This window comes from Eumetopias jubatus, unplaced genomic scaffold (assembly GCF_037043125.1).
Source record: "Eumetopias jubatus isolate StellerSeaLion01/CBP00866 unplaced genomic scaffold, mEumJub1_p1.0 scaffold_1, whole genome shotgun sequence".
NCBI classification, from domain to species: domain Eukaryota; kingdom Metazoa; phylum Chordata; class Mammalia; order Carnivora; family Otariidae; genus Eumetopias; species Eumetopias jubatus.
Genome location: NW_028274807.1, coordinates 224,192 through 240,370, shown reverse-complemented (window position 1 = coordinate 240,370; position 16,179 = coordinate 224,192). Strand labels below are relative to the sequence as shown.

The following is a 16,179-nucleotide window of genomic DNA, read 5'->3' as shown; positions in this document are numbered from 1 at the left end:
TCTGTGTTCAGGGCAGCGCGGGCTCACGACTCTCTCTTCCACCTCCTGCATCTACTACCTCTCTCGTGCCACACACTCTCTCTCTAAAATAAATTAATAAAATCTTTATAAAAATGGAATCATACAGAATGTACTTTTAAAAAATGTTAAAAAATCTATCATATAATCTCACTGATATGAGGAATTCTTAATCTCAGGAAACCAACCGAGGGTTGCTGGAGTGGGGGTGGGTTGGGAGGGATGGGGTGGCTGCGTGATAGACATTGGGGAGGGTATGTGCTATGGTGAGCGCTGTGAATCGTGTAAGACTGTTGAATCACAGACCTGTACCTCTGAAACAAATAATACATTATATGTTAAGAAAAAAGAAGAAGATAGTAGGAAGGGGAAAATGATGTAATATATGGTGATTAACATACTATAATAAAAAAAGGAAAAAAATTGTAAAAAATCATAACATTGATTTTGCCATTGTAAACATTTTCAGTATAAAGTCCGGTAGTGTGAAGTCTATTTACACTGCTGTGATACATATCTTGAGAACATTCCATTTGGAAATCTGAAATTCTGTACTCATTATTATTTGTTTTTCATGTAGAAAGCATATTTATTTATTTACTTATTTAATTAGGTTCAGTTAGCCAACATATAGTACATCTTTGGTTTTTGATGTAGTGTTCAATGACTCATTATTTGCATATAACCCAGTGCTCATCACAACATGTGCCCTCCTTAATACCCATCACCCCCAGATACCCCATCTCCCCACCTCCCTCCTTTCTGTAACTCTCAGTTAGGTTCCTGGAGTCCAGAGTCTCTCGTGATTTGTCTCCCTCTCTGATTTCTTCCCATTCAGTTTTCCTTCCCTTCCGCTGTGGTCCTCCACACTATTCCTTATGTTCCATATATGAGTGAAACCATATGATAGCTGTCTTTCTCTGCTTGACTTATTTCACTTAGCATAATCCCCTCCAGTTCAACCCACATCAGTGCAAATTGTAGGTATGTATCCTTTCTGATGGCTGAGTGATCTTCCATTGTATATATGGACCACATCTTTATCCATTCATCTGTTGAAGGGCATTTCGGCTCCTTCCACAGTTTGGCTATTGCAGACATTGCTGCTATGAACATTGGGGTTCAGGTGCCCCTTCTTTTCACTACGTCTGTATCTTTGGGGAAATACCCAGTAGTGCAATTGTTAGTTCGTAGGGTAGTTCTATTTTTAACATTTTGAGGAACCTCCACACTGTTTTCCAGAGTGACTGTACCTGCTTGCATTCCCACCAACAGTGTAAGGAGGGTTCCTCTTTCTCCACATCCTCACAACATCTGTCGTTTCCTGACTTGTTAATTTTAGCCATTCTGACTGGTGTGAGGTGGTATCTCATTGTGGTTTTGATTTGAATTTCCATGATGGCTAGTGATGGTAAACGTTAGTCGTTTTTATGTCTTTTTTGGAGAAATGTCTGTTCATGTCTTCTGCCCGTTTCTTATTGGATTATTATTATTTTGTTGTTGTTGTTGTTGGGGTGTTGAGTTTGAGAAGTTCTTTATAGATCTCAGATACCAGCCCTTCAACTGTAATGTCATTTGCAAATATCTTCTCCCATTCCATGGGTCGCCTCTTAGTTTTGTTGACTGTTTCGTTTGCTGTGCAGAAGCTTTTTATCTTGATGAAGTCCCAAAAGTTCATTTTTGCTTCTGTTTCCCTTGCCTTTATAGACATGTCTTGAAAGAAGTTGCTGTGGCCGATGTCGAAGAGGTTACTGCCTCTGTTCTCCTCTAGGAGTTTGATGGACTCCTGTCTCACTTTGAGGTCTTTCATCCATTTTGAGTTTATCTTTGTGAATGATGTAAGAGAATGGTCGAGTTTCAATCTTCTGCATGTGGCTGTCCAGTTTTCCCAGCACCATTTATTGGAGAGACTGTCTTTTTTCCATTGGACATTCATTCCTGATCTGTCAAAGATTGGTTGACCATAGAGTTGAGGGTCCATTTCTGGGGTCTCTATTCTGTTCCATTGATCTATGTGTTTTTGTGCCAATACCATCCTGTCACAGATTTGTAATATAGATTGAAGTCAGGCATTGTGATGCCCCAAGTTTGGTTTTCTTTTGCAACATTTTCCTGGCTATGTATCCTTGGCTGCATGTTCTCATTTAGTACCATGTACTTGTCTTTCCAGCCCTTTCTGGCTTGCCAGTTCCCTGGTGTTATTCTGACGTTATTCTGATGTTCCTCCCTCTGTACGTAAGAACTCTCTTCCCCCTGGCTGCTTTCTGTATTGCTTCCTTGGTTCTAAGATTTGCAAGTTTTCCATTTTTAATTTTAATAGTGTATTTATAGACTACTTTGGATTTTCTATGTACACCATCATCTTATCTGTGAATAGTCACAATTATCTCCTCAATGGGTATTCTTTTTGTTTCTCTTGGCTTATAACACTTGGGAGATTCTCCAAAGTAATGTTGACTAGAGTAGCATTGTTTGAAGATTTTAGTATACCTTTCGCAATATCCGATAGAAAAACAGACAAAACATTGGTAAGAAATGTGACCTATTTGACATATATGGAACATTACATAGTAAGTGCAGAATACATTATTTTCAAGTGGTCCTAGAATATTTACCCAAATAGCCGATACGTTGGGCCGTGAATCAAGTCTACACATTTTAAAAGCCTGAAATTAACTAGATTATATTCTTCGACCACAGGGGAATTGAGCCATAGTCATAATGAAAAGAAAACCAGGAAGTCCCTCAACGTTTAAAACTTAAATGTAACTTTGCTACATATCCTAAGGGTCAGAGAGGGAATCACAATGGAAATTCTCAATCTTTCCTACATCAGAGCTCACAGACAACGGCATTCTATCCATGAAGAGCACTATAAATAAGGTAGACAGGAGTTGAGGCTTAAGTCCAAGTTCTGCCTGCCTCAGCCACACCTGGGAGCCTTGGTATGTGGTCGCCCCCGGCTGCCCTTTCTGGCGGCCCTGAGCTAAGGGGGACAACATGGCCATGTGGAAATGGGAAGCTCCACACTCCTAGTGATGATGGTGTCTCCCACCCAAGCTGCCCTTTCTGGTGGCCCTGAGCTAAGGGGGACAACATGGCCATGTGGAAATGGGAAGCTCCACACTCCTAGTGACGATGGTGCTATTGTGTTGTCCTCACCAGTCCAACAACATGATTTCTGAGTGAAAGATGACACAATAGCAGCTTCTTGACCTTCCTTAAGGTTTGAAAATCATCTTGTGAGTCATCTATTAGAAATAGGGTTTCAACACGTGTTCATTTATCTGGAAAAGAAATAGATCCAAATAGTAATTATGGCTTCCTGAGCACCTGCCGTTGAGCGCCATCACACTGGCTCTTTGTGGAATTCTCCCTCTTAAACTTCTAAACTATGAGGTAGGTATTATTAGTCACATTTTCTACATGGTTAGACAGGGGCTCAGAAACGATACGAGTCACAGAGGATTTGAGTGTCAGAGACCTAAGTGGGATCTTCAAACTGACTCCAAATCCCTTGTTATTCCATACACGGTACTATTTCCCTTTTTTTTTTAAAGATTTTATTTATTTGTTTGAGAGAGAGAATGAGAGAACGTGAGAGGGGGAGGGTTAGATGGAGAAGCAGACTCCCCGCCGAGCAGGGAGCCTGATGTGGGACTCGATCCTGGGACTCTAGGTTCATGACCTGAGCCGAGGGCAGTCGCTTAACCAACTAAGCCACCCAGGTGCCCTGCTATTTCCCTCTTATCTCTGGTCTTCTCTATCTGGAAACATATCAAGGATCAGGAATTTTATGTTGTGTGGCCAACTGGAATGAATTCAGTTGGCCTTTTAACCTCTGCCCATCGTAATTGAAGGATCTTTGAGTGAGATACTCCACGATCTCTAGGAATAGAGACATTATAATATTTTTCTAATATTACAGTTACTGAAAGAACTATCTTTTTTTAATTGATTCAGGCTCTGGTATGATCAGAGTGTACCGTAAGAGAGGTCTGAAATAGTATTTAAAAACACTCAGCTCAGCCTCTTCTACAAAGTGAGACAGTGCTTATAAACACAGCTGAAATAGTCCCTTAGCTACGATTATTTCCTTCCCAACCATCGTAGTGTTTATATGGTATGACTATGACTTACATAGTCAAAATCAGCAAGGAAGGAACTGAGACAGTGTATCCAAGCTTTAGGAGCACTTCATGTTTCCATTAGTGCTGTGAAAATGAGCTACTCTGTTTTATTCTGTAGTCTAAGGGAATGGTGCCAGACATCTCTAAGATGTCTAGTCGTTCTAAAATTCTGACTTTAAGTTATCTGTGTGCTTCAGAGATTTGGGCAGGAGAAGGGGAGGAGCCCAGCGTCTCTGAACCCCTCTGTTACCTGTGTGGACCATGGAAGAGGTAAACTTCTGTAGGCATCATTTTGATTTCTTGGTACTATCGTTAAAGGTACTTTTGTCTCAAGTTCCTCCCTTGAGTAGTAATTCTAATGATAATGGAAATTTTTATCTTTTACCATCCGTGGGCCCGGATCCTGGGCTCCCAGAGAAGCTATCCTTTAACATTTTACCAAGCTCCGAATGGGCAAAACCTCACAGCGTGGGTCCTATTTCTGTCCCAAGCACATATTGTACATCTGGTTTGAGAAGAAAAAGATAACCCAAAATGCCATTGCAAACATAAGGATAAGAAAAACGGAAGAACCTCTCTGGCTCCCATAAGATTAAAGTCATACCGACTTGCACAAACGGAAAGCATAGGAAGAAGTCTATAAGTTTCTGGAACGTTCTCCCTCATGACGATGTGTAACTCTGTATGTAAAACAACACAGAACAAATATATAAACCTGCCCCAGATGTTCCTTCCCCGGAGCACTCCCTTCTTTCTGGAGATTGTGTCTCCCAGGCAGCTGTCCTGCGGTGGGTTTGAATAAAACTCTCTTCCTTTCTCTCTCAGCTGTTTAAAAGGGTTTGCTCATTTAGTGTCGACAATAACAATACGTTTTCATTTTAAGTGAAAAATAAATGTTCCTGGTTCACGACTCCAACAGCACAGAAGGGCGGCTGTTCTTCATCCTGGAGCTTCCCTGCAGAACCAAGCATATGTATATATATATTCCAGCATAAACGGGCTCATCCTACAAGGATGCTTTGAAGGTCCAAGAAGCACTATCCACTCCATGGGTGAGACCAGAAAGTGAAGCTCTTCCCGCCTAGAGAATTACTTTTTGGGTTTAAAACTGCCTTGGAAATGCGTGAAACCATTGCATTTCCTAAAGCCCAAAGCCTCGGAAGGTCCGAGTGTGGCTGACCTTGCGGGGGGCCAGGAACAGCTCTGCAGGCAGGGTTGGTGCAGGAAGGGAAGGGGCAGGGCTCTGGGGGTGGTCTGCAGCCAGAGGCGTCCGCGGAATGGGCCGGGTGTGTGCCTGGGGCGGACCCCGCCCATAACCCCCGCCCATGCCTGCGCCGCCAAGCCAGGTGCTGGCTTGAGGAGGGGCCTCCTGGACCACCTGCGGTCGCGGGGAGCCGCGGGGGTGAGGGCGGGTTGGCCGGTAGAGGCAGGCGCGGCATCCAATGGGCTCGGGGCACCACCCGCCCCGACCAATCACCGCGTGGGGGTGGAGCTACCTCTGCGGGAGGACCCGGGACTGCCCGGGGGTTGCAGAGGTCTGGCAGCTGGGCCCGCTCCCAGAGAGTTCCCCTGTGGCGTTCCCGGCTGGGTGAGAGCGCGCTGTGGGCTGGGGTGGGGGTCCCGGGGGCAGGGTGCGCCCTGGATGGGAGTTGGGGGTTCTCGAAGGCGGCGGGGAGCGAGCTAATCCCGCGAACTCAGATGAGTTTTCTTTTTCCCTTGAAAGCCCTTCAACTGGCGGTATCCCCCAGCCCCGTGAACTCCAGGGCCCCGCTCACCCGAGTTTTTGGGGGATGGGTTGCGGACATTTCAGGGTTTGCCTCGTTCCCCTGGAAGAGTGCACGTAAGGACCGCACACAGTCCCCAACTTCAGTGGGGTGCCCCCTGTCCCCTGGCACAGTGCAGGTAATGGACCTTGAGCAGCACCCCGAGTTCAGCAGGGTGTCCCCTGTTCCCCCAGGCACAGGTGTGGTGGTAACAAGCCCAGAGCTGTCCCCCAACTTCAGCATTGTGCCCCGTGTCCTCAGGGGGATGGTGGTAATGGCCCCTTATGATCGTCTGGGAGGGCCCTCCGTGTTCCTGCTCCCCCAGGCACAGGTGCGGTGGCAACAAGCCCCAGAGTCATCCCCCAACTTCAGCATTGTGCCCCGTGTCCCCTGGGGATGGTGGTAATGGGCTGACTGGGTGGTGCAGGAGGATCCTCCAGGTGGCGGCCTGGAGGCTGGAGTAAACCAGACCCCACTCAAGTTGCATGAGGAACAGATGAGTTGAGGTGTTCATTTGGAAGAGTAATTTCGCTTTTCCAAAAATGTCAAAGTCATCAGTCTACTTTAGAATGAAGATAATGACTACTTAAAAAACAAGTGTGTGTTTCCCCTTCTCCCAGAAACCGGAGCAGGTGTGCAGGCAATAGGTCGGAGGTGCCTTCTCATCCCCACCTGACAGCACTTCTCTGCTCTGGCTCCAGGAGACCCGAAGTTCTGAACATCAGCATGTGAGTCAGTGATGCAGCTTGTCACAGGACGTCAGCGTTCAGAGAAAGCAGCAGGTCCATTTGGCGCAGTGTCATCATGTCAGGACAGGAGGTAAAACCTCTCGTAAACCCCAAACCTCCTGGGCTTTCCTCTTTTCTCTAGTTGAGCCATGAAGTAAAACTTCAGTAGCTGTCAGCATTCTCCATTTGGTGCAGGAGTTAGTTAATTTCCCTGCAGGTAGAAGATTGCAGGGGATCCCATTTTCTCTATTCACTTACTGCTTACAAAATAGATTCTGATCATCTGTTTCCTAGAAGTAACCTTTATTAGAAAGGGAAGGTGAAATTTACTCTGTGTGTTTTTAAAATATCATTTGTTCCTTCATCTAACAGCGTTTATTCATTTGGGCCTAGGATATGGTTGAGTGGCCAGCATCTAGAGTTAGTTGGCTTTTTGTCGTCAGATACAGACTCGGATGATGTCTTGTCATTTGTCAAAGGTGATGTTTCATAATTGATTAGTCTTTTCATCAGAAGAGTTACAGTTAGGGTCGAGGGAAAAATCAAAATTATTCAAAGCAGCCTTTTACTGTTTAAAAGTTGAGCTTAAGGGGCGCCTGGATGGCTCAGTCATTAAGCGTCTGCCTTCAGCTCAGGTCATGATCCCGGGGTCCTGGGATCGAGCCCCGCATCGGGGTCCCTGCTCCGCGGGGGCCTGCTTCTCCCTCTCCCACTCCCCCTGCTTGTGTTTCCTCTCTCGCTGTGTCTCTCTCTGTCAAATAAATAAATAAAATCTTTAAAAAATAATAAAAGTTGAGCTTGACTTTCTAGTTTTTCTATATGTGTCATCTAGATATTTTGACATGCTGATTTTCTCTGTAGCTTCTTTGGTGGTGGAGTCAGAAGGAGAGTCTTTGAGAATTCTGGATGCTGGTGGCATCAAGGGGCTTGGCGTCAGGAGCACAGGTTTGAGTTCTGGAACTGCTTGCCTGACCCTAGGTGAGTCAGGTTATCCCACAGAGCTTCCATTGACTCCTTATGAAATTGCTGGCATCTAATATCTATGGAAAGGCTTTTTTCACAGAAACTGTTCTGCCTAATGAAGAGCAATTAAAAATCAGGTGATTTAGGCTGTATTATTCTGTGAATAATAGTTTTAAACCCCCCGTCATAGGATATGGTGTTTTATTGTACAAGGAGTGCTCAGAAGGCTGCAATGAATCAGGTCTCAGAGCATGTCCATGTTCCATTGATACGTTCCTTACAGTTTGCCCAGGTAGGAAGGTAATTGGAGAGAAATACGACAGAAGGGGAAAGTAGTGAACCATTCATTAGGTAGCCTTCCACCTTTCTCATGAAAGCCTTGGGCCAGTGTCATTTTGGAAGAAGAGGGAGCGTCCTGGAGCTCTGCAGCGGATGGGGGAGTTCCAGGTCTGGCTAAAGCTGACAGGGTTCTCAGAAGAGAGCTGAGTGCATCGAGCAGGAGGGTGTGGGCAGGGCGGGCTCCAGGGGTGGCTGTGGGTCTCCCGGGTGAGAATGGTGACAGGTGGAGGGCCGTGAGGAGGTTCCTGGCCGAGGACAGGTGACGCCCAGGTGGAGAGCTGGCCGAGCACCTTCTTCTGTGCCACCAGCCTCACCCAACATACATGACGTCATCGTCTGTCCCTGTTACTCCAGTTCAGACGTCGCAGAGTTGCCAGGCCAAGACGTTTGTTTGAGCTTCTTTCTTTGAGTGTGTGTGAAGTTTCAAAACTTTGGTTATGGAAATGACGGGTCATCGGAACATCTGTTACTCTTTTATTTCCTGCTCTTCTTTCCATCACCAAAGTGAATCATACCTGCTAGTGGAAGGGGCTATCTGTGTGTTTTTATATCCCGATTTAATTAAACAGTGGGAAAATAATCTTCCGAAATATGATGAGAATCCTTGGTGGGTGTTCATGTTTTCCTCTTCCATGAACCACTAGAAATCCGATACTAGAAATCATGTTTTAAAGTAAAACATAGCCTCAGAGCTGTAACAAGGTGCCCTGCCCTTTGTGAGAGGGGCACATGGAGAAGGAGTGTAGGTTCTTCAGGAGCTCGGGGAGTGGTGCATCGTGCTCCCAACGGAAATCGAGCCCCCTGTTAGCCTTCCCTGAGGGGGCTGCTTACCTGGTGGCCCATCCTGGGCTCTGGAAGCTTGACTCGGTGAGTCACTTGTGATTTGAGCTGGGGAATTTATGAAGAAAATGGAAGGAATCCTGGAGGGTGCCTGCATCCTTTGTACTCGGACAACTCCACGTAGCAAAGGAACTCATCATCTCGTGAGGCATGTCGGGATCCCTGAGGGAAAGGGCTTCGCTTCGTGGGCTGAGGTAGTGTCTTCATCCTTATCTGGACCAGAGCCATGTTGTGTGGTTATGGAGATCCAGACCCTTATGTGACCATGTCATTATTATTATTATTACTATTTTAAGAAAACAATATAGACATTGACTTTGAGATAGAAATATCATAAGGAAAAACACAAGGTCAAATATATATATATAATGATTGAACTCGTGGCCTCTCATTAGTATGGGTAATGTAGGGCTGCCCGTATGAGAAAGACCAAGGAATTATATTTCGATTAGAAGTGTGCTGTGCACACGTAGTGTTTTATTCTGTCATTTGCCTTATTTTTCTGGAGGGAAAATGGAGTGGTGACTGGAGCTTGGTTTCTGATTTTAAGGAATGGGAGACAAGTGAATTGCAAGACCAGTGTTGATGCTGACATGGTGCTCAGTGCCCAGTGAGCGGAGGTTTGAAGTTCGGACTTGGAAGCCTTGGTGTTCAGCGAGGATGTTGTCCAAGTTTCCAGCACATCGAGTCACTTGGCTGGTGTGCCTAATAAGGCTAGTTCCTGCCTTTCTAAGGGCAGTTTGAAAGTGGCTTGAAACCCTAGGGTACTTGTGGAGTGGTCTGGATGGGACACCTGTGTGGGCCAGTGTAGACGCCATGCAGGGAATTCCAGAGCTAATGGTGAGCGCATTTGTGAGGCTGGAGTTTGCTTCTCTGTGAGAAGCATTGAGCTGCAGTGGAAAGACGTCGCTGGGTCTTATGACTCACTGTGTGAGCAGGTCTGAGCCTGGCGGGGTAGTCGGATCAGATAGCTGGGAGGTTGTGATGCCGTGGTGGTGGATCGTCGCTCATCATGGGCAGGCCAGCTTGCTACAGGGACAGGGACTGGGCTGTACTCCCTGGCTAGCCCTCCTGCTGCAGATGTGATAAGAGAGTTGCTTCCTGTTTGGTGCTTGAGCCCTCGGCTCAGCAGGGTGGTTGGTGGGAAGCAGCCCACAGGCAGCATTATCGATTCTTGCCCATTGTGCCCCCTGCTTCCTCAGAGGAGGCACAGCAGATGTCCTCTGCCTGGTGTGTGTGAATTCAGTCAGCAGAAGCAGTTCTTCCAGAGCCCCACCCCTGAGAAATCCTCTCCACATTCCTGTGCTGTGTGCAAGAGGTCGCTTTTCATCTGGAACTGAAATCTCAGCTCCTACCGTTAGGTTCCGAGGCCACACAGGACACCAGTATCCGTGCAGTTCTACTTCTGCATGGGGCCTGATGTGCGAGACTGAGGCCGAGCCTGGTCGGCCTGTTGATGCCGCTGCAGGCTCCTTCCTGGAAAATGTGCAGCACAGCCTGGTTTGTGATGATATTGCAGGAAAGAGGGACAGGTGCACCGCTCCGCCTGATCGCAGGAGTATTCCGGACGTCAATCCCAGGTGGTTGGTGCAGGGAGGAGAGATGTCTGTTTCCCAGGACCTTGGCCAGAGGGAGAGTTGGATCCTGGGTGGATCTCTGCTCACCTTTCTCAGATGAGCACCTCAGGCAAGGAGAGGAAGTGTGAGTGCTCATCTGTAATTGAGGAAGGTGTCTGGCTCCAGGTCTCATGGGCAGGTGGATTCCTCGTGTGGCTCATTTTCCTGATAGTGTTCAGGGTGCAGTCGATGGACCCCTGGTCCTTGGCATCCTGGCTGTGCCAGAGCCCTGGGGCACCTTTTCCCCCGGGGCTTTGGACCAGGAAATCGGAGGGAGTCAGTGGTGAAAGCGTCAGTGTAGGCCTTCGTTTCTGCCCTGCCGAGATGGACTGGTGACTGTGATAACTGCTACGGAAATACGGAGCAGGAGACGGGGCTGGGGTGCTGCAGGGGAGGTAAGGGTGGTGCTTGCTATTCACATAGAGCCAGGTGAGACTTCACTGGGAAGGTGATCCTTGAGTCAAGATCTAAAGAAGGTGAGTGATAGCACATCAAGAGCATTCTAAACAGAAGGAAAGCATGTGTATAAGTCCTGGGGCAGGAGCGTACCAGGTATGTCCAGAAGTAGCAAGAAGGCCCTGTGGCCACGGGAGACAGCTTAGGACATGACCTCAGGAGGTGACAGAGGGAGACAGAAAGCCATTGCAGTGCTGTGACCCCATGGGACCCTGTTTCACTGGGCCATCCTGGTTACAGTGTTGAGAATAGATGACAGAGGATTGAGGATGGGCAGGGGAGGTCCATGATGAAGCTTTTCCAGGAACTCAGGCAAAAGATGGCCTCTAGTGTGGACCAGATAGGTGGCCTTGGAAGGAGTGGTCAGTCCTATTCTGGGTACGTTTAAGAAGGAGCTCACCGGATTTGCTGGTGGGTTAGATACTGGGAATGGGAGAAAGAGGAATTGGGGTAACTCCCAGCTGTGGCTGGTTGTCCTGAGCGAGGGGAAGGAGGAGGTTTCTGGGGGTAGGAGGTCGTTTGTGTTCCGCATGCTTAGGAAGGTGCCTTTCACGGTGGATCTGCTGATGTGTGTGTCCAGGAGAACATTTAACATCTACTCCCTCAGCAACTTTCAAGTACAAGTATCCCCCACTTTTTAAAAGTTCACGGTACACATGGCATTTTTTTTTTTTTAAAGATCTGTGTCATTACGCGGCTTCAATAACAGGAGGAATCCTGAAGAGGATTTCGCTCTGATGAAAAAAGTCGAAAAGTGAGCATCGCGTTCCTCATCTGTTTTGCGGGGAGCCACTGCAGAGGCGGCGTGCACCTCCGCCAGGTCTTTCCTGGGAACCGCTCTCCGCGTCCAGGCCCCAGCACTTTGAATTGTGTCTGTGAGCATCTGCTGTGCTTCATCTCCATTTATTTTGGGCATCGTTAGGAAGTCGTGTCCCGAGGCCTAGGAAAAGCCAAAGATAAGTCGTTTTTGGAGTCTGAGCACGCGATTTTTTTCTGTAGAAATGAATGGTAATTCCTCCTTTGGTCTACCCCATTCTTGCTGTGAGAGGTTTCCTTCCTAGGAAGGAAGGAAACTACTTTCAAATAGCGGGGGAACCTGTACGCCATCCTGCAGGGTTAGCTTTAGTCTCCATGCTGCACAGAACGTTCCATGACTTATGCATTTTATCACTCAAACATTGTGCCTTTGTTTTTTTTTTTTAAAGATTTTATTTATTTGAGAGAGAGGGAGAATGAGAGATAGCACGAGAGGGAAGAGGGTCAGAGGGAGAAGCAGACTCTCTGCTGAGCCGGGAGCCTGATGTGGGTCTCGATCCCGGGACTCCAGGATCATGACTTGAGCCGAAGGCAGTCGCTTAACCAACTGAGCCACCCAGGCACCCAAACATTGTGCCTTTGACCACCTTCCCCCATTCCTCCCCCATCCCTGGATCTGGCAACCAGCAATCTGTTCTCAGTATCTGTGCATTCAGTATTTTTTTTTTCCATGTGGAACGTCCATGAACGTCTGGTATTTGCCTTTCTGTGTCTGAGTTACTTAGCATAATGCTCCCAAGGTCTCTGTTTCCATGTCTGGCTACTGTGAAGAATGCTGCAGTGAACATGGGAGTGCATCTATCTTTTTGAGGTAGTGTTTTTGTGTTCTCCAAATAAATCCACTCACAGCAATCACTGGGTCATGTGGTAGTTGTATTCATTTTTCCAGGAACCTCCATACTCTTTGTCACAGGTGCTGCACCAATGTACATTCCCACCAACAGTGCACAGGGTCCCCTTGTCTACACACCCTTGACCACACCTTGTGTCTGTCTCTGGGACAAATGCCATCCCGACAGGTGTGAGGAGATAGCAGATTGCGAGTTTGACTTAGGTTTCCCTGACGACGATTAGTGATGTTGAACAACTTTTTCTGTGTCTTTTGACCACCTGGGTGCCATCTTTGGAAAGTATTCACATATTCTTCCCATTTTTTATACAGGTTTTTTTGTCTGTTTTGATTTGTATGAGTGTTTTGTATATTTTGGATATTAGCCTCTTCTCACACACATGATTTGCAGATTTTTTTTTTTCTCATTGGGTAGGTCTCCTTTTAAGTTTTGATGGTTTCTTTTGCCATGTAGAAATTTCAGTTTGATGTCGTTCCCCTTGTTTATTTTTGCATTTGTTGCCTTTGCCTTTGGTGTCCGATCTAAAAGACTCTTTGCCAAAACCAATGTCGAGAAACTCACTACCTGTGTTTTGTTCTCGGAGGTTTATGGATTCCGGTCTTATATTCAAGTCATTCATCCATTTAAAATTTTTGTGTGTGCTGTCAGAAAGCGATCCAGTTCCATTCTTGTGCATGTAGTGTGCAGTTTTCCAGGACCGTTCACTGAAGAGGCAGTCCTTTCCCCGTTGTATATTTTCTGCTCCTGTGTCGTAAGTTAAGGCCATACATGTGTGGGTTAGTTTCTCTGGTTTCTCCTTCTTCTTCTCCTCCTCTTCCTCTTTCTTCTCCTCCTCCTTCATTTTTTTGTTTTACAGTTTATTTTTTGGGAAAGTATTTTTTCCTGTTGGAATATATGCAGTGTGGACTTTATTGATTACATGTTCATACTATTTGTTAGGACATTTCTCTCGTGTGTTTTTGTAAATGACTTGCCGGATTTATAGCTTTCAACAGGTTTAACATTTGGGCAGAACTACTCAAAGTGTTATATTCTTCCATCTGATAGATTGTGTCTGATTCTCTTTTGTGATGCTATCAGTTGTGATGATTGATATCTCTGTTTCTTTTCCCTGATAGGTTTATTAAAGTGATTTTAATATTTCTTAAAAACGTGGATTCTAAATCACTCTTATTTAATAATATGTGTTTATATAAAACAAGTTTAAAGAAATGCATTTATTGGAATCAGCTGTTGAAACAGGAGATAAATATTAATTCTCGTTCAGAGTTAATAATAATTATATCAGAGCTAAGTCTAAATATACCTTTAATGTACTGACTCTAATGAGTACACTTTGCCCAAAGTGCTATGATTATCATTTCCTGAGCTTTCTGTTCGGTTCCATTGACCTGTGTGTCTGTTTCTATGTCAGCACCATACAGTTTTGATTACCATAGCTTCGTAATCTAGCTTGAAATCCGGGCGTGTGGTGACTCCTGCTCTCTTCTTTCTCCAGATTGCTCTGGGTATTCGGTGTTTTCTGTGATTCCATATGAATTTTAGGACTGTCTTCTATTTCTTTGAATAATGGCACTGGAATTCCGATCGGGATTTCATCACATCTGTAGATTGCTTTGGTTGCTGTGGACATGTTAACATGATTAACTAGGATGGGCATCTGGAGTTCCCAATGGCGAGGTTTCCTTCTGTGTCAGTCTGAGTCCTCTGGTATTGCTCAGTTGTCCCCAATCCCTGGAGTTTAGAGGAAGGCCTCTGGGGACAGACCCTTCACAAGCCAAAATAGGGTTAAGGTTAGGGCTTATGTGCGTGGCAGGCCTGATCTACCAACACTGTGGTGAGCTTCCTGGGGAGCCGAGTTGTGGGCATGGGTCAGGGTGAGTGCCAGGCCCAGGATTTTAGGCCCGACCACTGAATGTGGGAGATTGATGGGGTGGACATGCAGGTTTCTCTTACCCTGAATGCTTTCTGGAGTCCAAACGGTGAGGTTTCCTTCTGGGTGTAGGCTGAGTCTTCTGGTACTTCTCAGGTGGTCCCAATTCCTGGGGCTTTGAAAACAGACCTCTGAGGACTGACTCCTGAGAAGCAAACCTAGGTTATGGTAGGGCCTTAGGGGCTTGGCAGGCTGAATCTACGGCACTATGGCTAGCTTCCCGGGGGTCTGAGTTGAGGCCGTGTGTCGGGGTGAGTGTGAAGCTCATGGTTTGTGGCAAGGGGGCCAATGAAAGTGCAGGTGTGCTTTAATGTGCATGCAGTGTACTCCTGCTCTGAACACTTCCTGCAGTTCCAAATGGTGCGGTTTCCTTCTGGGTGACAGCCTGAGTCCCCTGGTATTGCTCAGGTGTCCCATTTCCTGGGACTTTGCAGCCAGGCCTCTAGGGACAGATCCCTCAGAAGCCAACCTAGGGTTAGGATAATGGCCTAGGGTTATTTCAGCCACATCTGCCAACACTGTGTCATGCTTCCCAGGGCTCTGAGTTGGGGGATGCGTCAGAGTGAGTGTCAGGCTCAGGGTATGCCGCCAGGGGACCCCTGAACGTGGGGTTTCGCTGGGATTGGCAAGTAGGGTTCTCCTGCTCTGAATGCTTTCCAGGTTTCCAAATGGCAGAGTTTCCTTCTGGGTGGCAGGCTGAGTTCTTTGGTATTTCCCATGTTTCATCAATCCCTGGGGCTTTATTGCCACGCCTCTGGAGACAGAGCCCACAGAAGCAAACCCTGAGTAAGGGTTAGGGCCTACGGGTGTGGCAGGCCCAATCGGCTTGCGCCGTGGAATGCTTCTTAGGGGCATGAGTTGACCACGTGGGTCACAGTGAGATTAAGGTCAGGGTTTGCAGCCACTGAAAGTAGGGGCACGCTGGGATGGGCATGCAGAGTTTTCCTACTCTGAATGCTTTCTTGAGTTCCAAATAGTGTGTTTTCCATCTGGGTGGCAGGTTGAGTCCTCTCGTATTGCACTGCTGTCCTGAATCCCTGAGGCTTTGGAGCCAGGTCTCTGGGGAAAGAAACCTCAGAAGCCTACCTAGGATTAGGGTTGGCTGTAGGGGCATGGCAGTCGATGTGCCAGCACTGTGGCGAGCTGGGGTCTGAGTTGAAGGCGTGAATCAGGGTGAGTGTCAAGCTCAGGGTTGGTGGGCAGCTGTCCTCTGAATGTTGAGGTTCACTGGAATTGGCATGCAAACATCTCCTGCTGTGAATGCTTTCTGGGGTTCCAATTGGCGTGGTTTCCTCCAGGGTGGCCGGCTGTGTCCTCTTGTATTGCTCAGATGTCCCCATCTATAGTGCTTAGGAGCCAGGTCTCTGGGTCCACAACCCTAAGAAACCAACCTATGCTTATAGGGCCTAGGGTCATGGCGAACCCTACATGTCCACAATGCGGAGAGCTTCCCAGAGGTCTGCGTTGATGGCGTTGTTCAGGGTGGGAGGCAGGGTCAGGGTCTGCTGCCAGGGGGCCAATAGATGTGGGTTATGACTGGGATGAGCATGCTGAGGAATCCTTTCCATAGTTCCAAATGGCGCATTTTTCTTCTGGGTGGCAGCCTGACTCCATTGAAATGGCTCAGGTGTCCTGAATCCTTGGGGCTTTGGACACAGGCTCTGGGGACAGAGCTCTCAGAAGCCAGCTTTGGGTTAGGCTTAGGGGCATGACAGGCCTGATGTGC

At 47.1% G+C, this 16,179-nt stretch overlaps 1 protein-coding gene across 1 annotated transcript in view; it reads left to right on the top strand.

Moving 5' to 3' along the window:
- The first annotated feature begins 5,687 nt into the window (after positions 1–5,687).
- LOC148164948 (voltage-dependent N-type calcium channel subunit alpha-1B-like) overlaps positions 5,688–16,179 on the top strand; it is a 31,261-nt gene continuing 20,769 nt past the window's right edge. Inside the window, exons 1-3 of the mRNA XM_088021034.1 lie at positions 5,688–5,736; positions 6,532–6,730; positions 7,501–7,617. Coding sequence (XP_087877160.1) covers positions 6,651–6,730; positions 7,501–7,617 — 197 coding nt within the window. The 5' untranslated portion in view covers positions 5,688–5,736; positions 6,532–6,650. The remainder of the gene's footprint in view (positions 5,737–6,531; positions 6,731–7,500; positions 7,618–16,179) is intronic.